This window comes from Drosophila miranda (assembly GCF_003369915.1).
Source record: "Drosophila miranda strain MSH22 chromosome Y unlocalized genomic scaffold, D.miranda_PacBio2.1 Contig_Y2_pilon, whole genome shotgun sequence".
Lineage (NCBI taxonomy): Eukaryota > Metazoa > Arthropoda > Insecta > Diptera > Drosophilidae > Drosophila > Drosophila miranda.
In genome coordinates this window covers 1070033-1086965 of record NW_022881614.1, presented here as the reverse complement: position 1 = coordinate 1086965, position 16933 = coordinate 1070033, and the positions used below count along the sequence as shown (strand labels likewise).

Genomic DNA, 16933 nt, shown 5'->3' with positions numbered 1-16933 from the left:
CGCAACTCTACGGCTATACCCGATACTAAGTCAGTATGACTCTCCTCCGGCAGACGGCGCTAATATTAAACGACACGACAAAGAGTGCGTGCGAGAGAGACAGAAAATCAGTCTGAGCGTGACGTCGGGCGCTGCGTAGCCACTGCAAATTGATTTGTTCCTATTGGCTATAAAAATGATCTGATCTGATCCAGATTCAGCAATCTGATAGATATGGTCATTATCTATGATTCTGCGTTTTTAGTTTTCTCGAATGTGCAATATTGTGGATGCAACTGATTTTCGTCCTTTGTGGGGGCGGAAAAGGGTGGGGCGAAATTCTGAGATATACGTTTTATAGTGAGATCTAACAGAAGTGCGGATACCAAATTTGGTTACTCTAGCCTTAATAGTCTCTGAGATTTTTGAATATCCCCAGATTTTCGTCTTTTGCGGGGGCGGAAGGGGGTGTGGCGAAATTTTGAAACAAACTCGTCTCGGTCCGATATATTAGGAGTGTGGATACCAAATTTGGTTGCTCTAGCTTTTATAGTCTCTGAGATCTAGGCGCTAATGTTTTACTCTAAGCAAAGCCGCCTATGCTACGTGTGTGTTAGAGAGAGACAGGGCGAGAAAAAATGAAATTGTTTTCTTGATGCTGGCTATAATAATAATACGATCCAATTCAGATTCCGCAGTCTTAAAGATATGGCCATTCTCTACAATTCTACATTTTGGTTTTCTCATATCTTTAAAATTGTGGATGCCACAGATTTTCGTCCTTTGTGGGGGCGGAAGTGGGCGGGGCGAAGTTTTGAAATAGTTTTGTAGCAGTGACATATCACAGAAGTCTGGATCCAAAACATCGTTGCTCTAGCTCTTATAGTCTTTGAGCACTAGGCGCTGAAGGGGACGGACAGACGGACAGACGGACGGACGGACAGACAGACAGGGCTCAATCGACTCGGCTATTGATGCTGATTAAGAATATATATTCTTTATGGGGTCGGAAACGATTCCTTCTGGACGTTACACACATCCACTTTTACCACAAATCTAATATACCCCAATACTCATTTTGAGTATCGGGTATAAAAATACTGCGGTCATACTTTGTCACTCACTTTACGTTAGCACTTAAACGTAAACAAAACAAGGCACAATTTAATAAAGTAAATGAAAATATTTGAATCTCTATTAATTTTTGGTGGTGGTCCTGGGCCGTTTTTGCTGATGTCCATACCCTATTTTTCCTCCCATTATGTAGCAAATATGTAGTTACCGTGTAGTTGTAGAAGCCATGTAATTTTAAATGTAAACTTATACAAACTAACATTGATTCAAATAAATCGAGTCTCGGACTAACTTTTTGTATAAAATTGGACTAAAATCTGTGAAAATATGGCCCATTTTGTCAACAATCCATGTAAGTCGTAGAAAGTATGCAGTTGTCCGATGCAAGTCCGCACAAACGCACTCCTATTCATTGTGGCCAAATTCTTGCACACATTGCACGCACTTCGGTTTTGCCATTGTCATTGCAGCGGAACAGAACTATTACTTCAAGAATGGTATTGCCTACACAGAAGACCACATTCCAGTGCTGAAGCTGTATTTTACAAGATCCCACCGGATGTAAGTGTCCGCGTCCCCCTTTTGTCAAGCTTTACTCTGAAACAATACACTGTCCTGTCTCATCGCAGCTAAATCAATCTACGCTGCATTCGCACTTCTCAAATAATGGACGCGTTTTGCAAATGAAACTCTTTCGTGGTGGTGGTAGACGTGCTACTGGCAGATCAAATCGCTTTTCCCACCAGACTGGCTGTGTGTTTTATGAGAATCCCAAGGATGCAGCAAAGTGAGTATGCCGGCCGCACTACTGTGTGTGTGAGTACATCCACTGATATTCTGCATTTTTAGAGCCTTGCACAGCCGGATACACCATGTAAACGGTCGGCGATTCAATGTGCACGCCAGCGATAGCTGGCATCAGCCAGATGCCTACGGAACGGACGACCAGGAGGAAGCAAATCAACTGTGTCCTTTCATTTTGAATGTCAACGATCTCTGCTTAGAGATGATTATGAAGCATCTCCCAATGCACGACCAGACGGTCTTCGCTCGGACATGCATTCGCTTCCGCGCTATCTATCAGCAGGCCACGGCCAGACTGCACAAATCAATTGATTTGTACGATTTTGAGAATATGACTGTCTGGGGCCTCCGAGAATTTTTCAATTTGTCCGGTCCTTATGTTCAGCACATTACCGGCGTGATTCCGCCGATGCGCTTTCAGCGCTTGTGCGACTTTCTTTCGACCAATTGTTCGAATTTAAAGTCCTTGAAGCTGCACAGCAGCCCGTTGACTTCGCGAAATATGCACAAGATCTTCGCCAAGATGACCAAGCTGGAGGAGCTGGAGCTGCCGCAGAATCAGCTGACTGATGAGTGCATCTCGGCCCTCAGGAACTGTCGGACTCTGCAGGTGCTCAATATTGCCGGCAACCCAATTACCGGTGTAACACTACACGAGCTCTCCCCTTCCATCCAAACTCTCACTCTGTCCGGATGCCCTCGTTTTCAAGGCCAATGTCTCTCCAAGATTTGCAAGGTGTTAACCAACCTAAAAACCCTAAACGTGAAGAGAGTTGACACAATGAATTCTCACGTCTTTGAAACGATGATCAAGGAGAACTCTGGCGCTTCTTTGGAGGTGCTTTGTATAAGCGCCTTCCCAAGGGAGACATACGAGTACGTGGCCCAGCTGCCAAGCCTCAAGAGCTTGAGCATCTATATCGGATTGCCAGGCCGCACTATACGCTCCGAACTCTTTCAGGAACTGGCCGAGCATAAGGCCGAACAGCTGGAGTGCCTAGAGGTTTATGGGGGCTCCAGTATGTCCGCCGAATTGCTTGTCCAAATTTCCAAACTAAGAGGTCTGCGCAGTCTTGTCCTACCCCAAGTGTTTGCTATGACAGACAGTTCACTCTCAGTGTTTTCGAGCCTCAAAAAACTAGAGCAGATAAACCTAAAGTGCAACAGACTGCATGACTCCTCGATTTTGTTTGTGTTCGAATCTTGCCCCAAGCTGCATAGCCTAGGCCTAGAGGATTGCGAAGGAATAAGCGAGAAATTGGTACATGGAATCATAAAAAAACTGCGCTTGGACATTGCGAGGAAGGAGAATCAACGAAACTTGCCAGTACAGCTCTGTGTGTCGGGCACTCAAGTCAACAGTCTCATCGAGTATGTGAGTTCAGTTCTAGACGATATTGTGGATACTCGTTATTTTACTGATAATCTTTTCGTGAAATAGCATCCTGATGTCGCCCCAAGGATATCATCGAGGTGAAGCACTTTTGCTTTTGGAACTATGATGGCATGTATCCAAACTTTCCCAACCTTGTCTTCGACGACTTTGACTTCAAGCCGGACGATCTAGAGGATGATTTGGACAGCGATGATGAGTCCGACTACTACGGCGATGACATGTTCGATTTCGGTTTCCTAAGTGCTGACGACGGCAAAGACTCTGATTTCGAGATTGTCCACCATGGCCACCATCCCCCATGGCCCTTCATGTCTTTAGGTATGTGATATACAAGAAAAATGCTGATTTTTATGCCATCTGATACTTTAATATTACTTCTCCCCACCGTTTAGATTAATCTGCCGCATCGTTTCATCGATTATTTGATTATTTTTAACTCACATTTATTAACCCAGAAAAAATTTGTAGTTTCCCACTGTTGAATTACAAAATGGATTATGTACAAATAAAGAAGTTCGGAATGGATGAGCCTCTAAAAGAAAGCCTATTTATTTAAGATCCTACAGAAGATCAGATGAAAATCATTTCTGCTTTAATTATAGTATATTTTCATTTATTTCATAATTTTTAGGTGTGTGTTTAAAATTCACTTCTAGACGTATTTCATATTACAATTTTAATTTGTTATTTGTTTGTTGAAAACCTAAAAATCATCGTTGTTCACTTTGTGTTTGTTGTATTGTACGATCTGCCTTGGCATTTTTCAGTTTATTTGCATTAATTAAGCGCTAATTGGTGTTTCTTTTTTTTTTTGGTAGATTCTCTTAGATTTGAGAGGCAACATTCATAATAATTGACTTTTGAAAATTGCACCAAAGGGTTTGCGTTTTTTTTTAAACATGTAATAAATTGCAGCAGGAATGAGTAAGTAATTAATCATTTTGTATTAAATACTAATTAGCTTAAATGGGAAACACTTGCGGATAATGCAATACGTAGATAATAGGATTAACAATCTCATAGGTACATATATATAATTATAGAATATCCATAGTTTAAAGCACAGTGAATTTCGTTTGTTAACTGCGGTAGAGACAAACATAACACATAATACATAATAAAGTTGAGAATCGTTCCAAGTATTCAGTTTATAGTAATTGTTAAAATAGTAATCGATTCAGGCAGCTGAATACGCGCATGCTATATTTTTCGATTATTGCTTGACGCGTGTGGCTGTGCTGTGCAAATGGCGTGGATATGTGGGAGGACAAGGATGAGATGGGGGTAAACGTGGCCTAAACAAGGGAATGCTCTATATATAATACTATGTTCATGCATGCATGTATGTATGTATATGCTTTGTATATAACTATATTCTGATAAATTATTGTACTCTCTTGCTAGTGCCAAATGCCTTTTGGCTGCATTTTATAATTGTCCAATTGCCATTCCAATTCAAATCCATTCCCATATACGTGTGAGTATTTCGGAGCCGTAACATGGAGTTTTAATTTTGACTTCTCTCCTTTCCATCTTCTGTCCAACATACGAGTATTTGGTTGAGATTATTGCATTATATTGCGCGCGTTTACTTAGAGGGTGACGTCGTGCTCCTCATCGAGCATTTCGACAAAGGACCGCGGAACGAGTCCCTTCATGAGGCCCTGCTTGGCGTACATATAGTCTTCGTTCACGGGCGAGCACTCGGTGACAAATATGACCTAGAGATGCACAAGATTAGACACACGGACCTATCAATGTCTCGATTTTTACTCACATCGTTCGCATTTATATTGAGCTCAGTGTGATCCTTGGCGTCATAGGAGCAGAGGACACGAGCCCGTTGCATTTGATCCGTGTTGACATGCATGGGCTGATTGGTCGGCCTGTGAGCGGATGGAGCCTGACTGCTGCTGTTATTGTTGCCCGGACCACGAGACGGCGACGGTCCGCCAGTTGCGCTAGATTTGTTGGCACTGGCGTTGCTCAGATCGAGCGGTATATATGGTGTCGGGCCTCCCAAGCTGATGGAAGACGCAGAGGCAGATGCAGAGTTTAATGGATTTGATTTGTGATTTGATTATGCTGCTCAGATGGATGGGAGGGGAGGCGCTCAACGGAAACCGAATTGGATTTGATTATGTGCAGCAACAATAATAACAACAAGAGCGACGAAGTAAAAACCTGTCGCTTAAATTACGTATAGTTTTTTATATATAATGTTAACTTGATATGGATTAAACTAGGTTTAAACTGTTGATATGGCAGTCGTATTGAATTCAATGTTAAAGGCTTTCAGCATGTTCGTTAGGGACTTGTCAATTTCATTATCGCTATCTAGGGCTACTCCCACTACGAAATCGGAATCACAGGAATGCATCGACACAGAGCTGGGAGGCCCACCATCAACATCTTCGCTATTGATGCGCAGGCGCGGCTTGGAATGATGCATTCTGTAAGACCACAAACAATAACCGAAAGTAAGATGACCAGAGGCGCAATAGAGCTAGCTCAGGGACGGGACCGGGACCATTCTACACAGAGTGCACGAGACTTGCTGTTGGTGTCTAGTCGAGAGTCTTTGTTTGTCTGTTATCAGCATCATCATCTCCATTGATAACCATTACCATCTGATACTCACTTGGCCAGCTCCCGCTGCAGCTGTTCCATGACATCGCCGCACTGCTTGTAATAGCGCACCTGGGTCTGGATGAAGGCGTGCAGATGGCGCAGGTGGGAGGCCTGCGATGTGCTAATACCGTCCAGCAGCAACTTGGTTATTCCCGACTGGCGGTCGAACTCCGCCTGGGCCACGCGCAGGTCGCGCTCCGCCTGTGAAGAAAGTACAAATTAATGATCTGCTGCAGCATACTGTTAAGTGATGAGTAATAGGTATGGGCAAGGTCCAAGGTCTGATACCTGTTCCAAGGCAGCCTCTGGCGAGATGCCATCTTTCTATGAACCATAATAAATCAAACCAATCCACACAGAGGCAGCGTAAAGTAATGTAGAAAAATATCGAAAGTCAATAATCCGTTATGACCGCCCCACTGCCCCCTTTTCCGCCCACTCACCGACTGTTGGCCTAGCATGCTGCGCGCCTTCTTCATCCGGTTCTTGCAGGCGTCCAGATCCAAGCGCTTCGAATCGAGAATGCCGCGCTCTTTGCTAATCGTCTTCATCTCGCCCTCCAAGAATTTGCGCAACGGTTGCGTAAAACAAATGCCCGAGGTGGCAATGAAATCGTGCTCGCACTGGCCCAGTTTCTGCTCAGCCTGTCCGACCTTGATGAGGGCCTGACCGTAGGGCAAATCCTGTCCGAAGTCCCCGCCGGCCTCAATCATGTCCAGGGCCAGGTGTTCCAGGTTGCTTACTCGTTTGGGTTTTGACTTGTCGATCTTTTCGAATATGTAATCCTCGACACGGTTCTGTGGATTCGGTATCAGCACCGATTCTGTGTCCTTGACGAGCTTTTCTGTCCATGCCTTGGTCACATCGGCACGTTCGGCGAGATTTTGAAAGTGCAAGTCGTATTCGGTGCGTTCGGTGGTGCCAAGCTTCTCCTCCGGCAGCTAGGGGAAAGGGGCAAAGAGCGTCAGTGCTGAGGGCTTGTATAGCCCCCAACCCAACCCCCAAAAAGCCCATCCCCACCCGTTTTTTCTCGCACCCATCATTGATTTCTTTACCTGCACCACACGCGATATTGTGCTGCCTGCTTCCTTGACCAGGTTCTTCATGTTAAAATGGGGCAGATTTATGTTCATTGTAGAGTTGTTGTTCTTCCTTCCAGCCACTAACGGTTATTAAATAATTTTATTTCTTTCTTAGATTTGTTTGTATTTATTTTGCAAGCTCTTCCCACAGCGGATTTATCGTTAAAATATACCGTACGACCCTCAGAAATATACCAAAATATACCGTCCCATTTTAAAAATATACCGTAAATACACTGACAAATTCAAGTTCTATTTTACATATTCCTCGTTTTTGATATTCCGTGGAATATTACTAGCTATTATTGTATTGCTTTTATTGTATTTTGTCTAAAACAAGGTTTAAACAAACAAGTCCAATCAAAAAAACAGACGCAATGTTACTGGTATTTAAAGACAAGATGCGTCTATAGGCCTTTGTACACCCTATTTCGTTAATTTTATATGAAGATAAAATGTAATTTATAAAGACCTTTTCTCAAATTGATATTTAGACATATTCAAGTACATTATTAGTATCTTGTATATATTTATCTCAATCCTGATACCTACGGAGCCAGGGATAACAGGGTATGAGAATTGATGTTGCCGGGAATCATTGTCAACCGGTTATTACGACTAATTCGTGGTTATTCTTTCTTTCGTCGAATATTACTAGCTATATAGAACATTTAGCCATGCCCACATAATTTTACCCGATTAGTGAATCTATTTTCTAATGGACTGGTTTATTTTGAACACTTGCTTTTATTGCATTTTGCGTAAAAAGTGGTTTTAGCGAAAATGACCAAAGAAAAAAAAAACGAAAGAGGATATTCCGTCGAATATTATTAGCTAGATAAAACATTTCGCCATGCACACATAATTTTATTCGATTAATGAATCAATTTATTACTTGACTGGCTTATTCTAAATATTTGCGTTTATTGGATCTTGTCTAAAAAAATGTTTCATCTAAATAGGTCGAACAAAAGAGGATAGTCGTTCATATTGCTCAATTTAGAGATTCCGTTGAATAATTCTGGCTAACTAAAACCCTTAGTTCTGTCCACATAATTTTAGCCGATAAAAGAATCGAATTTCTACAAGACTGGCTAATTTTAACGACCCTCTGTCAGAAAAAATGTCCCTTTTTTACATAGTAACTACAAATTTGCTATGAATATGAACATTTTTGTACTCTATTTCCTAATTAACGTTAAAATACCTACCGTTTTCCAAATTTAGCTGCATGAGTTGACAAATATTTCATTAGTTATGTTGCGCTTTGGAGATATATGTATGTTTGCTTATTCCGTGGTTCAAGTTGCTGGAATATATGTAGATTCTGCGTAAGTACATACATACATACATATGTATGTTTCTATACCCTATGCTCTGACATACCTTCTAACGGGTTAAGCATTGTTTCATTTAAATTTGATTTTTATTTAAAGCTATGGATATTTAAATTCTAAGATTGATACTGTAAAGGGGCGGCCGTGGCTAATTAATCTGCTTCCAGAAGCCGCCGCAATGGCAATGCAGCCACTTGTTGAACCAGGCCTTCAGAGCCGAAGTCTTGGCCACTTTGTTAGCATTGTTGACGAAGACGAAACTACAGCGGGCGCACCTTCTGATGGTGAAGATTGCTGACGCCATCTTTCACCGACTTGGCGAAGACCACATTCTCCACTTCCATGTCCTGCAGGCACGACGGCTCTACAAGGGAGGTGAACATGAGATGACCCGACTTAACTGCAGCAAATCCCTGGGCACTGAGCAGCGTGGTGGGATTGATCTTGTTTAGCTAAGGAATGAGAAGCTGCTTCGACAAAAGACTGCACTCGTCCAAGAGCATCTCGTCCGTCTCCGCGGGGTTCTGGGACAGGCGCGTGAGCAGGCGGAACAGGATGACCAGCACGTCGATGTTGTCCATGGTCTTGGTGTAGACGGGCAGGCATTGTGTGGTCAGCAGGCCCCAGATGCGTATCATGACGAGCAACTCCCTTAGGCTGCTAATGGCGTTAATATCCCGGCTGATGTCATAGCTGGGACGCTTCCCGGACAGCTTGCATTTCATCACCTCTTCAGGTAGCATGTTGAGCATGTTGAGCGCCAGATCGGTGACCCATTGAATCAGTTGCTGCAAGCTCTGCAGCATCACTGGTTCCACTGTGAAGTCCTTGGCATCCAGGTTTAGCATCACTGTGTCCACGTCTGGTATGGACTCGTTCAGCTTCGTCGTCAGATTATCGGCGGGTCCCTTGTCCTGGTAACCTAGGTCGGAGGGGCGCAGAAGACTCTTGAAAGTGGATATGGCATGGAGGATGATTAGATTGTCAAACTCCTTCTGCTGCAAACGACAGAGATTGCTCTTGAGAGCCAGGAAGTTGGCATAATAGTAGTTCTTCACATACGATGGCTGGCGCGAAAAGTTATCCGTCATCTTCTCCACCAAGGGCTCCAGGTTCCCCAGGTTCAGGAGTAGTACATCACTGGCATCGCAGCCCGTGACAATGCAGTACTCCAGCAGGAGAAGTGCGGATCCACTCTGTTTCAGCAGTGGCGCTTGCATGGCATACAGCTGGGCGTGAGCATCGAAGATCAGTAGTATTTGACTGGTGGGAGTGAGGTCCCCGCTCACAAATTTCACTCCACTGCCGTCGGTCACTATCGAACTGCGTGTGGTTCAGTTGCTTCAGAGAATTAGGCTCCAGGACCTGGACACTGTTATCCTGGAGTATCGCATAGACCGGAGAGCATTCCGCCGTGGACGGCATGAGGCGTGAGAGGCAGATATCGGCAAGTGGAGCATTCAAATGGAGCTTTGCCACCTGCTCCCAACTCTCCGACTGCACGAATTCGTTGCCCTTATTGGAACCGCCTCCCTGGAGCAGGGCGTGGACACTCTGATGCCTGCGCGTGAGGGTCCACTGCTCCAGCAAACTGCCTCCCTCCGTACAGGAGTATGCTATGAAGATCACGTCGTCATTGGCCACCCGCGTCCACTTAAGGTGACTGATGAGCTTGCCCTCCAGCGGATTGAGGAATATACTTGCCTGCGACTCGGACTTGATGGCCATGTGCTGCTCTAGGCCCAGGTCTCCTTCCATCATCAGGGAGATCTTGAAACACTGCACGAGCTGTTGCTGCCAGCCGCAACTGAAAGCCACACTGACAGCCCCCGAGGGACTCGGGCCATGCTGCAGTGCTCTATGAAGCTTCTGGAGATGCCAATGCTATGCATAACGGGTGTTAGCTCAAAAATCTCATTGCCGGCGCTCTCAGCACTGGAGAACTTTTGGAACAAGCGTAGGCTGAATGACCCAGGAGGCTGATGTCAGCAGAATGCAGCCTTCGGTGTCCACCCCGCCGAAGCCGCTGAGCGTGGGACGCTGCTCCAGGCGCTCAAACTTCTCTGCGTAGTAAGTGTGCTCCTTCTTCTGGGGATTGAACAGGATTCCCTTGCCGTTGTGGAAGCCTTGTGGAACTTGGCCTTTATGATGTCCTCGCTGGGGACGTTGGCATGGTATTGCAGATGCCAGATGTTGATGGACTGATTCTTGGGCTGCCAAATCTCGACGCGTCCGCCGTCATAGCCGAGCAGCAGTTTCTCCCCGTTGGCACTCCACTCGAGCACATTGATCAGCGAATTCGAGGAGCAAACCTTGTAGTACTCCCACGGCGTCACAATGTCGCAGACATACTCATGACTGTTGCTGGCCCCCACAGCCACCCCAGCACTGTTGCTGTCCCCGGGGCCATGGGAAACAATGGCGCTTTGGAGCGAGCTGAACACGATAATGTTGCGGGCCGAGACAGAGCATAGCACCACTTTTTGAGGAAACACGCTGTCCTTGCCGAACTCCTTGCTCTCCACTTTGTAGAGAATCGTCATTTTTCAGCGTAAGCAAAACAATACGGCAAAAGCATAGAGATGGACAGGCCGCCCTGTCAGTGACGCTGTAAATATCGAAACTAATCCGATGGTTGTATTCCACTAGACTTATCCACGCCAAGACAAGCCAAGTCGATTCTGAAAAACAGACATACTGATAAATTTTGTTATGCTCCTGAGATTGGAGCAACATCCTTGATCTGGTAGACTCCTTATCAAGGACCAAGGATACATTCTGCAGTCTTATATATCCTATTTTCTCCGTTATTTGTGGGGTGATTTGGTCGTTCCATAGGTTCCTGTAATTGGAAGAATATCCTTTATCCTTTGTTAAACTCAAACAAGCCCAAGCGGTCGTATATATCCGATTCTTTGCAAGTAAGATTTTTCATCAATACTTAGCTTAGTATAAATGACTAAACAAGTGGAAAACATTGGTATTTATGGTATGGTTAGTGCTAGAACGAAGGGAATATCGGTAAATCACACATCGTATAATCACATCACTACATCCCATCGATAGCTTTCAGCGTTTTTTTTAAATTATCTATTTCATGAAGTAATTGGAACTTAATTAATTTAAGCTTTAAGCAACAATAATTACAGTCAAATGAAGAAATCGGCACAGTACAGCTCCTTATCGGATTTAGTTTGACAGCAGCAGCAGCATCCAAACAAAAGCCGCAGAGCAAACCGGCTTTGTTGTTATCGTTGAATCTGTTTGGAGTGTTTTCGAAAGTTTATTGAACTCCGACACATGTACATTAACTTACGGCAATAAATACACAATGATTAAGAATAAGCCTAACTAAAACCTACACCAGGTTGGCGTAGCGCAGGCCCTTGACCAAACTGCCGATGAAGCTGACGCTGTCGATGAAGCAAATGCCATCGGCGATACAGGACTGCAGGCTGCAAGGATACTCTGCACCGTATGCGCTTCCGCCCCAGCGTATCTGCAGCTCGTAGGACAGCTCCGGGGTGAGTACACACGCCTCCTCGCGGAGCCATCTTAGGTGCAAGTCGCAGTTATATTTTGTGCTCTGATTTTGAATGACATGACTCCACACGGGATTGGTGGGCGCGTCCTCGCCGTCCGCCGGCAACTCGCAAAGGTCCAGCCGCAGGGACTCGCGATATTCCAGAGGCAGCTGAACGTGGCCAAAGGTGCAGGTCAGGTTGGGGGGCAGGCGGCTGTTCAGGACCACTCCCATGAGGGAGATGAAGCGAGGGCTCTTCAGGCGAAGACGCCACACGGGAGACTCTGCATCTACGGTAAACGGCCGGCAGGCCTTGTAGTAGCAGCGCTCTACTGAGACAATAGGAGCCGGAGCAGGAGATTGCACTTCATCAGAAGCATTCACGGGCCACGAGCTTGCCTCTGGCCCCAGACCTTGGACAACCAAGCCCGTATTGCTAGGACCAAGGCCCAGTTGCTCACACTCATGCTGGGTCCACTCGTAGACATACCAAATGAGTAGCTTGTGCGGCTCTTTGCAGGCGGCTATGATCGTTTTGACGCACTCCTTAGACACGTGGACATAGTGCTCCTTCAGATGGGTCATGTACTGGGCATTGCTCACGCAGCAGCGCATGAAGAAGGTCATGCAGACCTCCAGCAGACTATCCAGTCCCATGCACACACTCAGCTCAAGAGCCGGCAGAATGTTGGAGAAGCGCAGCTTCCTGGTGATGGCCACCAGGGAGTCGGCTATCAGCTGGTCCAGCAGATACTTCTCTGCCGCATAGTACAGCTCAATGCAGGCTACCAGCTCCAGGTTGTTGTAGTCCACGCTGCCCGTGTAAATGTAGTCGACCAGGACCTTGAAAATGGCCGCACTAATGTCGTGTATCTCAATCTCGGGCTCATTCTCATGCATTGGTCCGAAAAACATGCCCTCAAACACGGGACTGGCGGCACTCAGGATCAGTTTGTGGCACTTAAGCTGCTCCTCGCACACGTGGAAAACGCAGTCCGTGTACTTCTCCCCGTGCAAAAGCTCGGCATAGCGACGCCGCAGCAGGTTGCCCACGCTAGCCTGCTCCTTGTGATGGGTCTCGGCCAGTTCCACAGCAGAGCTGCTCATCTGAAATAGGGAGAAAGGCCATAAATATGGATGAAATGAGATAGGGAACTGAACCGGTTGCCAATTTGCCCGTGCCCGGCCGGGCCATCAATCATGCTTTAGATAATAGAAACAATTTCGGGTCGGGCGAATAGAAAGCGAGAAGCGGCGAAAAATCGTCAAGAGCAGACGAAAACGAGGGGGAACGTTGTGAGTTGCTGCGGACACCGCAACTCTACAGTTATACCCGATACTAAGTCAGTATGGCTCTCCTCCGGCAGACGCCGCTAATATTAAACGAAACGACAAAGAGTGCGTGCTTGAGAGACAGAAAATCAGTCTGAGCGTGACGTCGGGCGTTGCGTAGCCAGTGCAAATTGATTTGTTCCTTTTGGCTATAAAAACGATCTGATCTGATCCAGATTCAGCAATCTGATAGATATAGTCATCCTCTACGATTCTGCGTTTTTGGTTTTATCGTATCTTTAAAAATGTGGATGCCACAGATTTTCGTCTTTTGTGGGGGCGGAAGTGGGCGGGGCGAAGTTTTGAAATAATTTTGTAGCAGTGACATCACAGAAGTCTGGATCCAAAACATCGTTGGTCTAGCTCTTATAGTCTTTGAGCACTAGGCGCTGAAGGGGACGGACAAACGGACGGACGGACGGACGGACAGACGGACAGACAGACAGGGCTCAATCGACTCGGCTATTGATGCTGATCAAGAATATACACACGTCGGCATAAGTATTTTGACAAAAATTATGCACTGCATATTTGGTTGTAACTTTTTATTTTTCTTAAGTAGAAAGTATATTTATTTATCGTAGATAGGTATTATATTAAGCTTATAAAAATATGTACAAAAAGTATGATAAGTGCGTTTATTCTGAAATGAAAATTAATTATTCGTAAACAGACGGTGGCATAAGTATTTTGACATTTTATAAAATGTGAAAAAAAAACAAAAACGAATGGAACGAAGTAACTTTTCATAATGAATCAGTAAAATATATACCCTCCCTTTGACTCTATCACCTTTTGCAGACGTCTTGGAACTGATTCCACTAAGCTGTGGATATAAGACAATGGAATTTCTCTCCAGAGTGATTTCACCTCTGAGATTGTATCCTCACGGTTCCTTGTCAAATTTGGAGTCCGGTTTCTTTTTATATAAGACCAGAGATTCTCGATAATGTGTAAGTCTGGGCTCTGGGCCGGCTAGTCCAAAGTATTAACCCCAATGTCCTTCAAGAATTGGGTAACGACTTTAGCTTTATGGCACGGGGCGTTGTCCTGTTGGAATGTAAAGAACTCCCCAATCAAATTATCTCCAGAGGGGAAGGCGTGATGGCTTAGCACTTCCAAATATTTCTCTTTATTCATGCTGCCATCTACAGGAACTAAATTTCCCAAGCCATTGTAGGCGAAGCATCCCCAAAACATTACGGTCCCACCTCCATGGCTCGCTCTTTCACATATGGGTGCTACTTTTTTGCGACGTTATTTTAGGTTTCTTACGAAAACTTTTTTTTTTTGAGCCATGAAACTGAAAAGCACTTGCATCGCTCCATAAAAATTTTTTACAAAATTAAAATTATTTGCCGATCAATTTTTTGGCAAATTCAAGGCGCTTTGACTTATTGCGCTGTGTTATTTGCAGTATAGCTCTAGTAATATATGTTCCAAAATCAGTTTCCTTAAGACGTCTACGTATTGTCCGTTCGCTGACATCAAAATTTCCTGTTCCCTTCAAGTCATTGGCAACCGATCGAGGAGTTTTTAAGACATCCTGCTTAAATTGCCGCAAACTAAAAGTGTCTACCTTGGCAGTTGTCTTTCGTGGTCTGCCACAACGTGTAGCGTTTTTTGCAGTGTTGGTTTTTTTAAATTTGTTTTTTTATAGCAGTTTGTCTGACGTGAAATATACTATAATCTACTGATATTTTGCACTGAAATAAAAGAGTTGAACTTCACTATTATTTCATTTTTAAGAGATTCACTGAATTCCTTTCGGTTACTCATATTTCACAAATTATTAAACGAAATCAATTTTTATCAGCATTTACAATCTATAAACTGAGATAATCCGTAATAATGGTTTCGCTTTCTATCAACAGCAGATCAATGCAAATTAATTGAATTTCTGACAAAATACTTTTGTCCAGCCAAGATCAGATTACGAATGAGAATAAGAAGCATATTAACAAAACGCAAAATGCAACTACGAAGATAATTTGCAATATACTTTATGCATTCATGTAGTTAGCGGTAAATCAGATAAGAGAGCTGTAACACGTAGCAATTCGTCAAAATTCAACGCTAAACGTTGCGTAGAGCTTTGTCAAAATACTTATGCCGACGTGTGTATATACTTTATGGGGTCGGAAACGATTCCTTCTGGACGTTACACACATCCACTTTTATCACAAATCTTATATACCCCAATACTCATTTTGAGTATCGGGTATAAAAAGAAATATTAACACGTTGAATTTTGTCTGCTGGCAGTTAACCGATCAGGCAACCGAATGTCTCCCGAGAGAACTGTTCTGATATGATAGTTTTTTAAGAGGGCGAATGCCATAAACAGATCTGATTTGATAAGAAAGCCCCCACGTTAGAGTGCCTTGCCTCTGTAAAGTCAAGGGCATTCCCCAACCGTACACCGCACAAGTGCTCGTATTGTAACAGCGTGACGCAATTTGCATGGAATAATATCAATTGAATCAATTGGCTAAAGCTGCCTTAGATTTCCTTAGTCATTGCCAAGAACGTGCTGGCCATAAGCAAGCAAATATATACACACACGGGTATGCACAGACGTATGTACATATGTATGTTCTACCAGACGTATTCCGTTTATCAATAAGCCAGAATATTACTACGAAGTGTCGGTCTGTCGACCAGTTATTCACATCTAATGCCAGCTCGAATTCGCTCTGTCATGAGGAGGGGAGGGGAGGGGCTTTCGTTTGCCTATTTATATTTGAGTGTTTTTGCGCATGGGGGTAATACATAACCGGTTTAAAGTGTTTTTCTACAGATTTTAGTTGTCGGTTTGCGGCCTAGGCTAGGGTGACTTCTAAGGGGACTATCGGTACATAGCGTGCATCCTTTCCAAAGTACTTTCGGAGGTGCAATTCAGTGGAATGAATGAAGGTATATGAATGAAAGTATAGTCCCTGCTAAAGCCATATACAACTGAAGTGATGGACTCTGTCCAAGGGTTGTAGCGCGTACATAGAACCCATATGTAAAACGCGGGCTCGGCTCCTCCGAGAAGCTGATCATCGCATCGATTTTGAGCATTTGGTTGGTATTCCTGAATCAAACTCTAGCGACTGTTTACCTTCCCTTCCCCCGGAGTCAATCAATTATCTCGTGATCTCTAATATTGCTGCGCAGATTGTTTACTTTCTCTGAATCGCATTATTCAAAGTTGCATAAAATTCACCTTCGAGAGGTGAAGGGCTCACAGATTTTTGGGACGACCTTAGATCAAATTCTTTATGATGTGTATTTTGGTAATTTTTCAAATAAAATTTGATTATTTAAGTGGATATTTTTCCAAGAAGAACACACCTCTTTTTGGCACTGTGACAAATTCTTTTCAAACAAAAGCGATCACTTGCGAAACTATATAGTAGGTATGTACTATATGTGGTGTTTTATATAGTGTAGAAATTCGATTTGATCGAAAAGTTCACGAAAATATAAGTGAATTTCACGCGAACTTTTAGGCGAGACTAATTGGGCGACAATTTGTTCATCGTTTTTCTGCCTGGCAGCCGAGGTGTGGAGTCGGCTGAACTTGACCGATATCGCGGACTTTAGATGCTGATCTGATCGCCAAACCAAAACAGACGCCACCAGCTGTTCGGCGCAGAGAACGAGGCTGAACGACAAACGAGAATGGAACTGAAAACTGTGAACCGTTGAGCGCAACGCGCCACCTTCAACTGATCCGATGGACAGCCAGGTAGAGGTAGAGGTGTGGTATCAAAGCGATAGTTGGCGT

The 16933-nt window shown here is 44.3% G+C and overlaps 3 protein-coding genes and 1 pseudogene across 5 annotated transcripts; 1 reads left to right on the top strand and 3 right to left on the bottom strand.

Annotated features, from left to right (window-relative positions):
• The first annotated feature begins 1286 nt into the window (after nucleotides 1-1286).
• LOC117192864 lies at nucleotides 1287-3359 on the top strand. Its single transcript, XM_033397617.1, has 5 exons — nucleotides 1287-1405; nucleotides 1524-1614; nucleotides 1683-1840; nucleotides 1903-3228; nucleotides 3299-3359. The coding sequence occupies exons 3-5, from the start codon at nucleotides 1737-1739 to the stop codon at nucleotides 3357-3359; spliced, it is 1491 nt and encodes a 496-aa protein (XP_033253508.1). The 5' UTR covers nucleotides 1287-1405; nucleotides 1524-1614; nucleotides 1683-1736.
• Nucleotides 3360-3983: 624 nt separating this feature from the next.
• On the bottom strand, nucleotides 3984-7149 carry LOC117185708 (endophilin-B1-like). 2 transcript variants are annotated; one of them, XM_033397960.1, is made up of 6 exons: nucleotides 6940-7149; nucleotides 6328-6825; nucleotides 6173-6208; nucleotides 5895-6085; nucleotides 5031-5277; nucleotides 3984-4974 (listed from the first exon to the last, which is right to left on the bottom strand). In XM_033397960.1, exons 1-6 carry the CDS (start codon nucleotides 7015-7017, stop codon nucleotides 4846-4848), a joined length of 1179 nt encoding a protein of 392 aa, XP_033253851.1. In that variant the 5' UTR covers nucleotides 7018-7149; the 3' UTR covers nucleotides 3984-4845. The 2 variants fall into 2 exon arrangements, with proteins under 2 accessions (XP_033253851.1, XP_033253853.1); XM_033397962.1 differs by lacking the exon at nucleotides 6173-6208.
• A 1229-nt stretch (nucleotides 7150-8378) lies between these two features.
• LOC117192540 lies at nucleotides 8379-10883 on the bottom strand (annotated as a pseudogene).
• Nucleotides 10884-11389: 506 nt separating this feature from the next.
• LOC117192542 lies at nucleotides 11390-16885 on the bottom strand. Of its 2 annotated transcripts, none has more exons than XM_033397238.1 (2): nucleotides 16498-16885; nucleotides 11390-12933 (listed from the first exon to the last, which is right to left on the bottom strand). In XM_033397238.1, the coding sequence occupies exon 2, from the start codon at nucleotides 12931-12933 to the stop codon at nucleotides 11662-11664; it is 1272 nt and encodes a 423-aa protein (XP_033253129.1). In that variant the 5' UTR covers nucleotides 16498-16885; the 3' UTR covers nucleotides 11390-11661. The 2 variants fall into 2 exon arrangements, with proteins under 2 accessions (XP_033253129.1, XP_033253130.1); XM_033397239.1 differs by lacking the exon at nucleotides 16498-16885 and adding an exon at nucleotides 16265-16405.
• Between the last annotated feature and the right edge of the window lie 48 nt (nucleotides 16886-16933).

Bases quoted from the DNA above. Each gene is read 5' to 3' on its own strand.
- LOC117192864 (XM_033397617.1), top strand. From the start codon at position 1,737: ATGAAACTCTTTCGTGGTGGTGGTAGACGTGCTACTGGCAGATCAAAT. The intron at 1,841-1,902 runs GTGAGTATGCCG...CTGCATTTTTAG, and splicing joins AATCCCAAGGATGCAGCAAA to AGCCTTGCACAGCCGGATAC. The intron at 3,229-3,298 runs GTATGTGAGTTC...TTCGTGAAATAG, and splicing joins CAAGTCAACAGTCTCATCGA to CATCCTGATGTCGCCCCAAG.
- LOC117185708 (XM_033397960.1), bottom strand. From the start codon at position 7,017: ATGAACATAAATCTGCCCCATTTTAACATGAAGAACCTGGTCAAGGAA. The intron at 6,209-6,327 runs GTGAGTGGGCGG...TATGGTTCATAG, and splicing joins GCATGCTAGGCCAACAGTCG to AAAGATGGCATCTCGCCAGA. The intron at 4,975-5,030 runs GTGAGTAAAAAT...GTGCATCTCTAG, and splicing joins TCAATATAAATGCGAACGAT to GTCATATTTGTCACCGAGTG.
- LOC117192542 (XM_033397238.1), bottom strand. From the start codon at position 12,933: ATGAGCAGCTCTGCTGTGGAACTGGCCGAGACCCATCACAAGGAGCAG.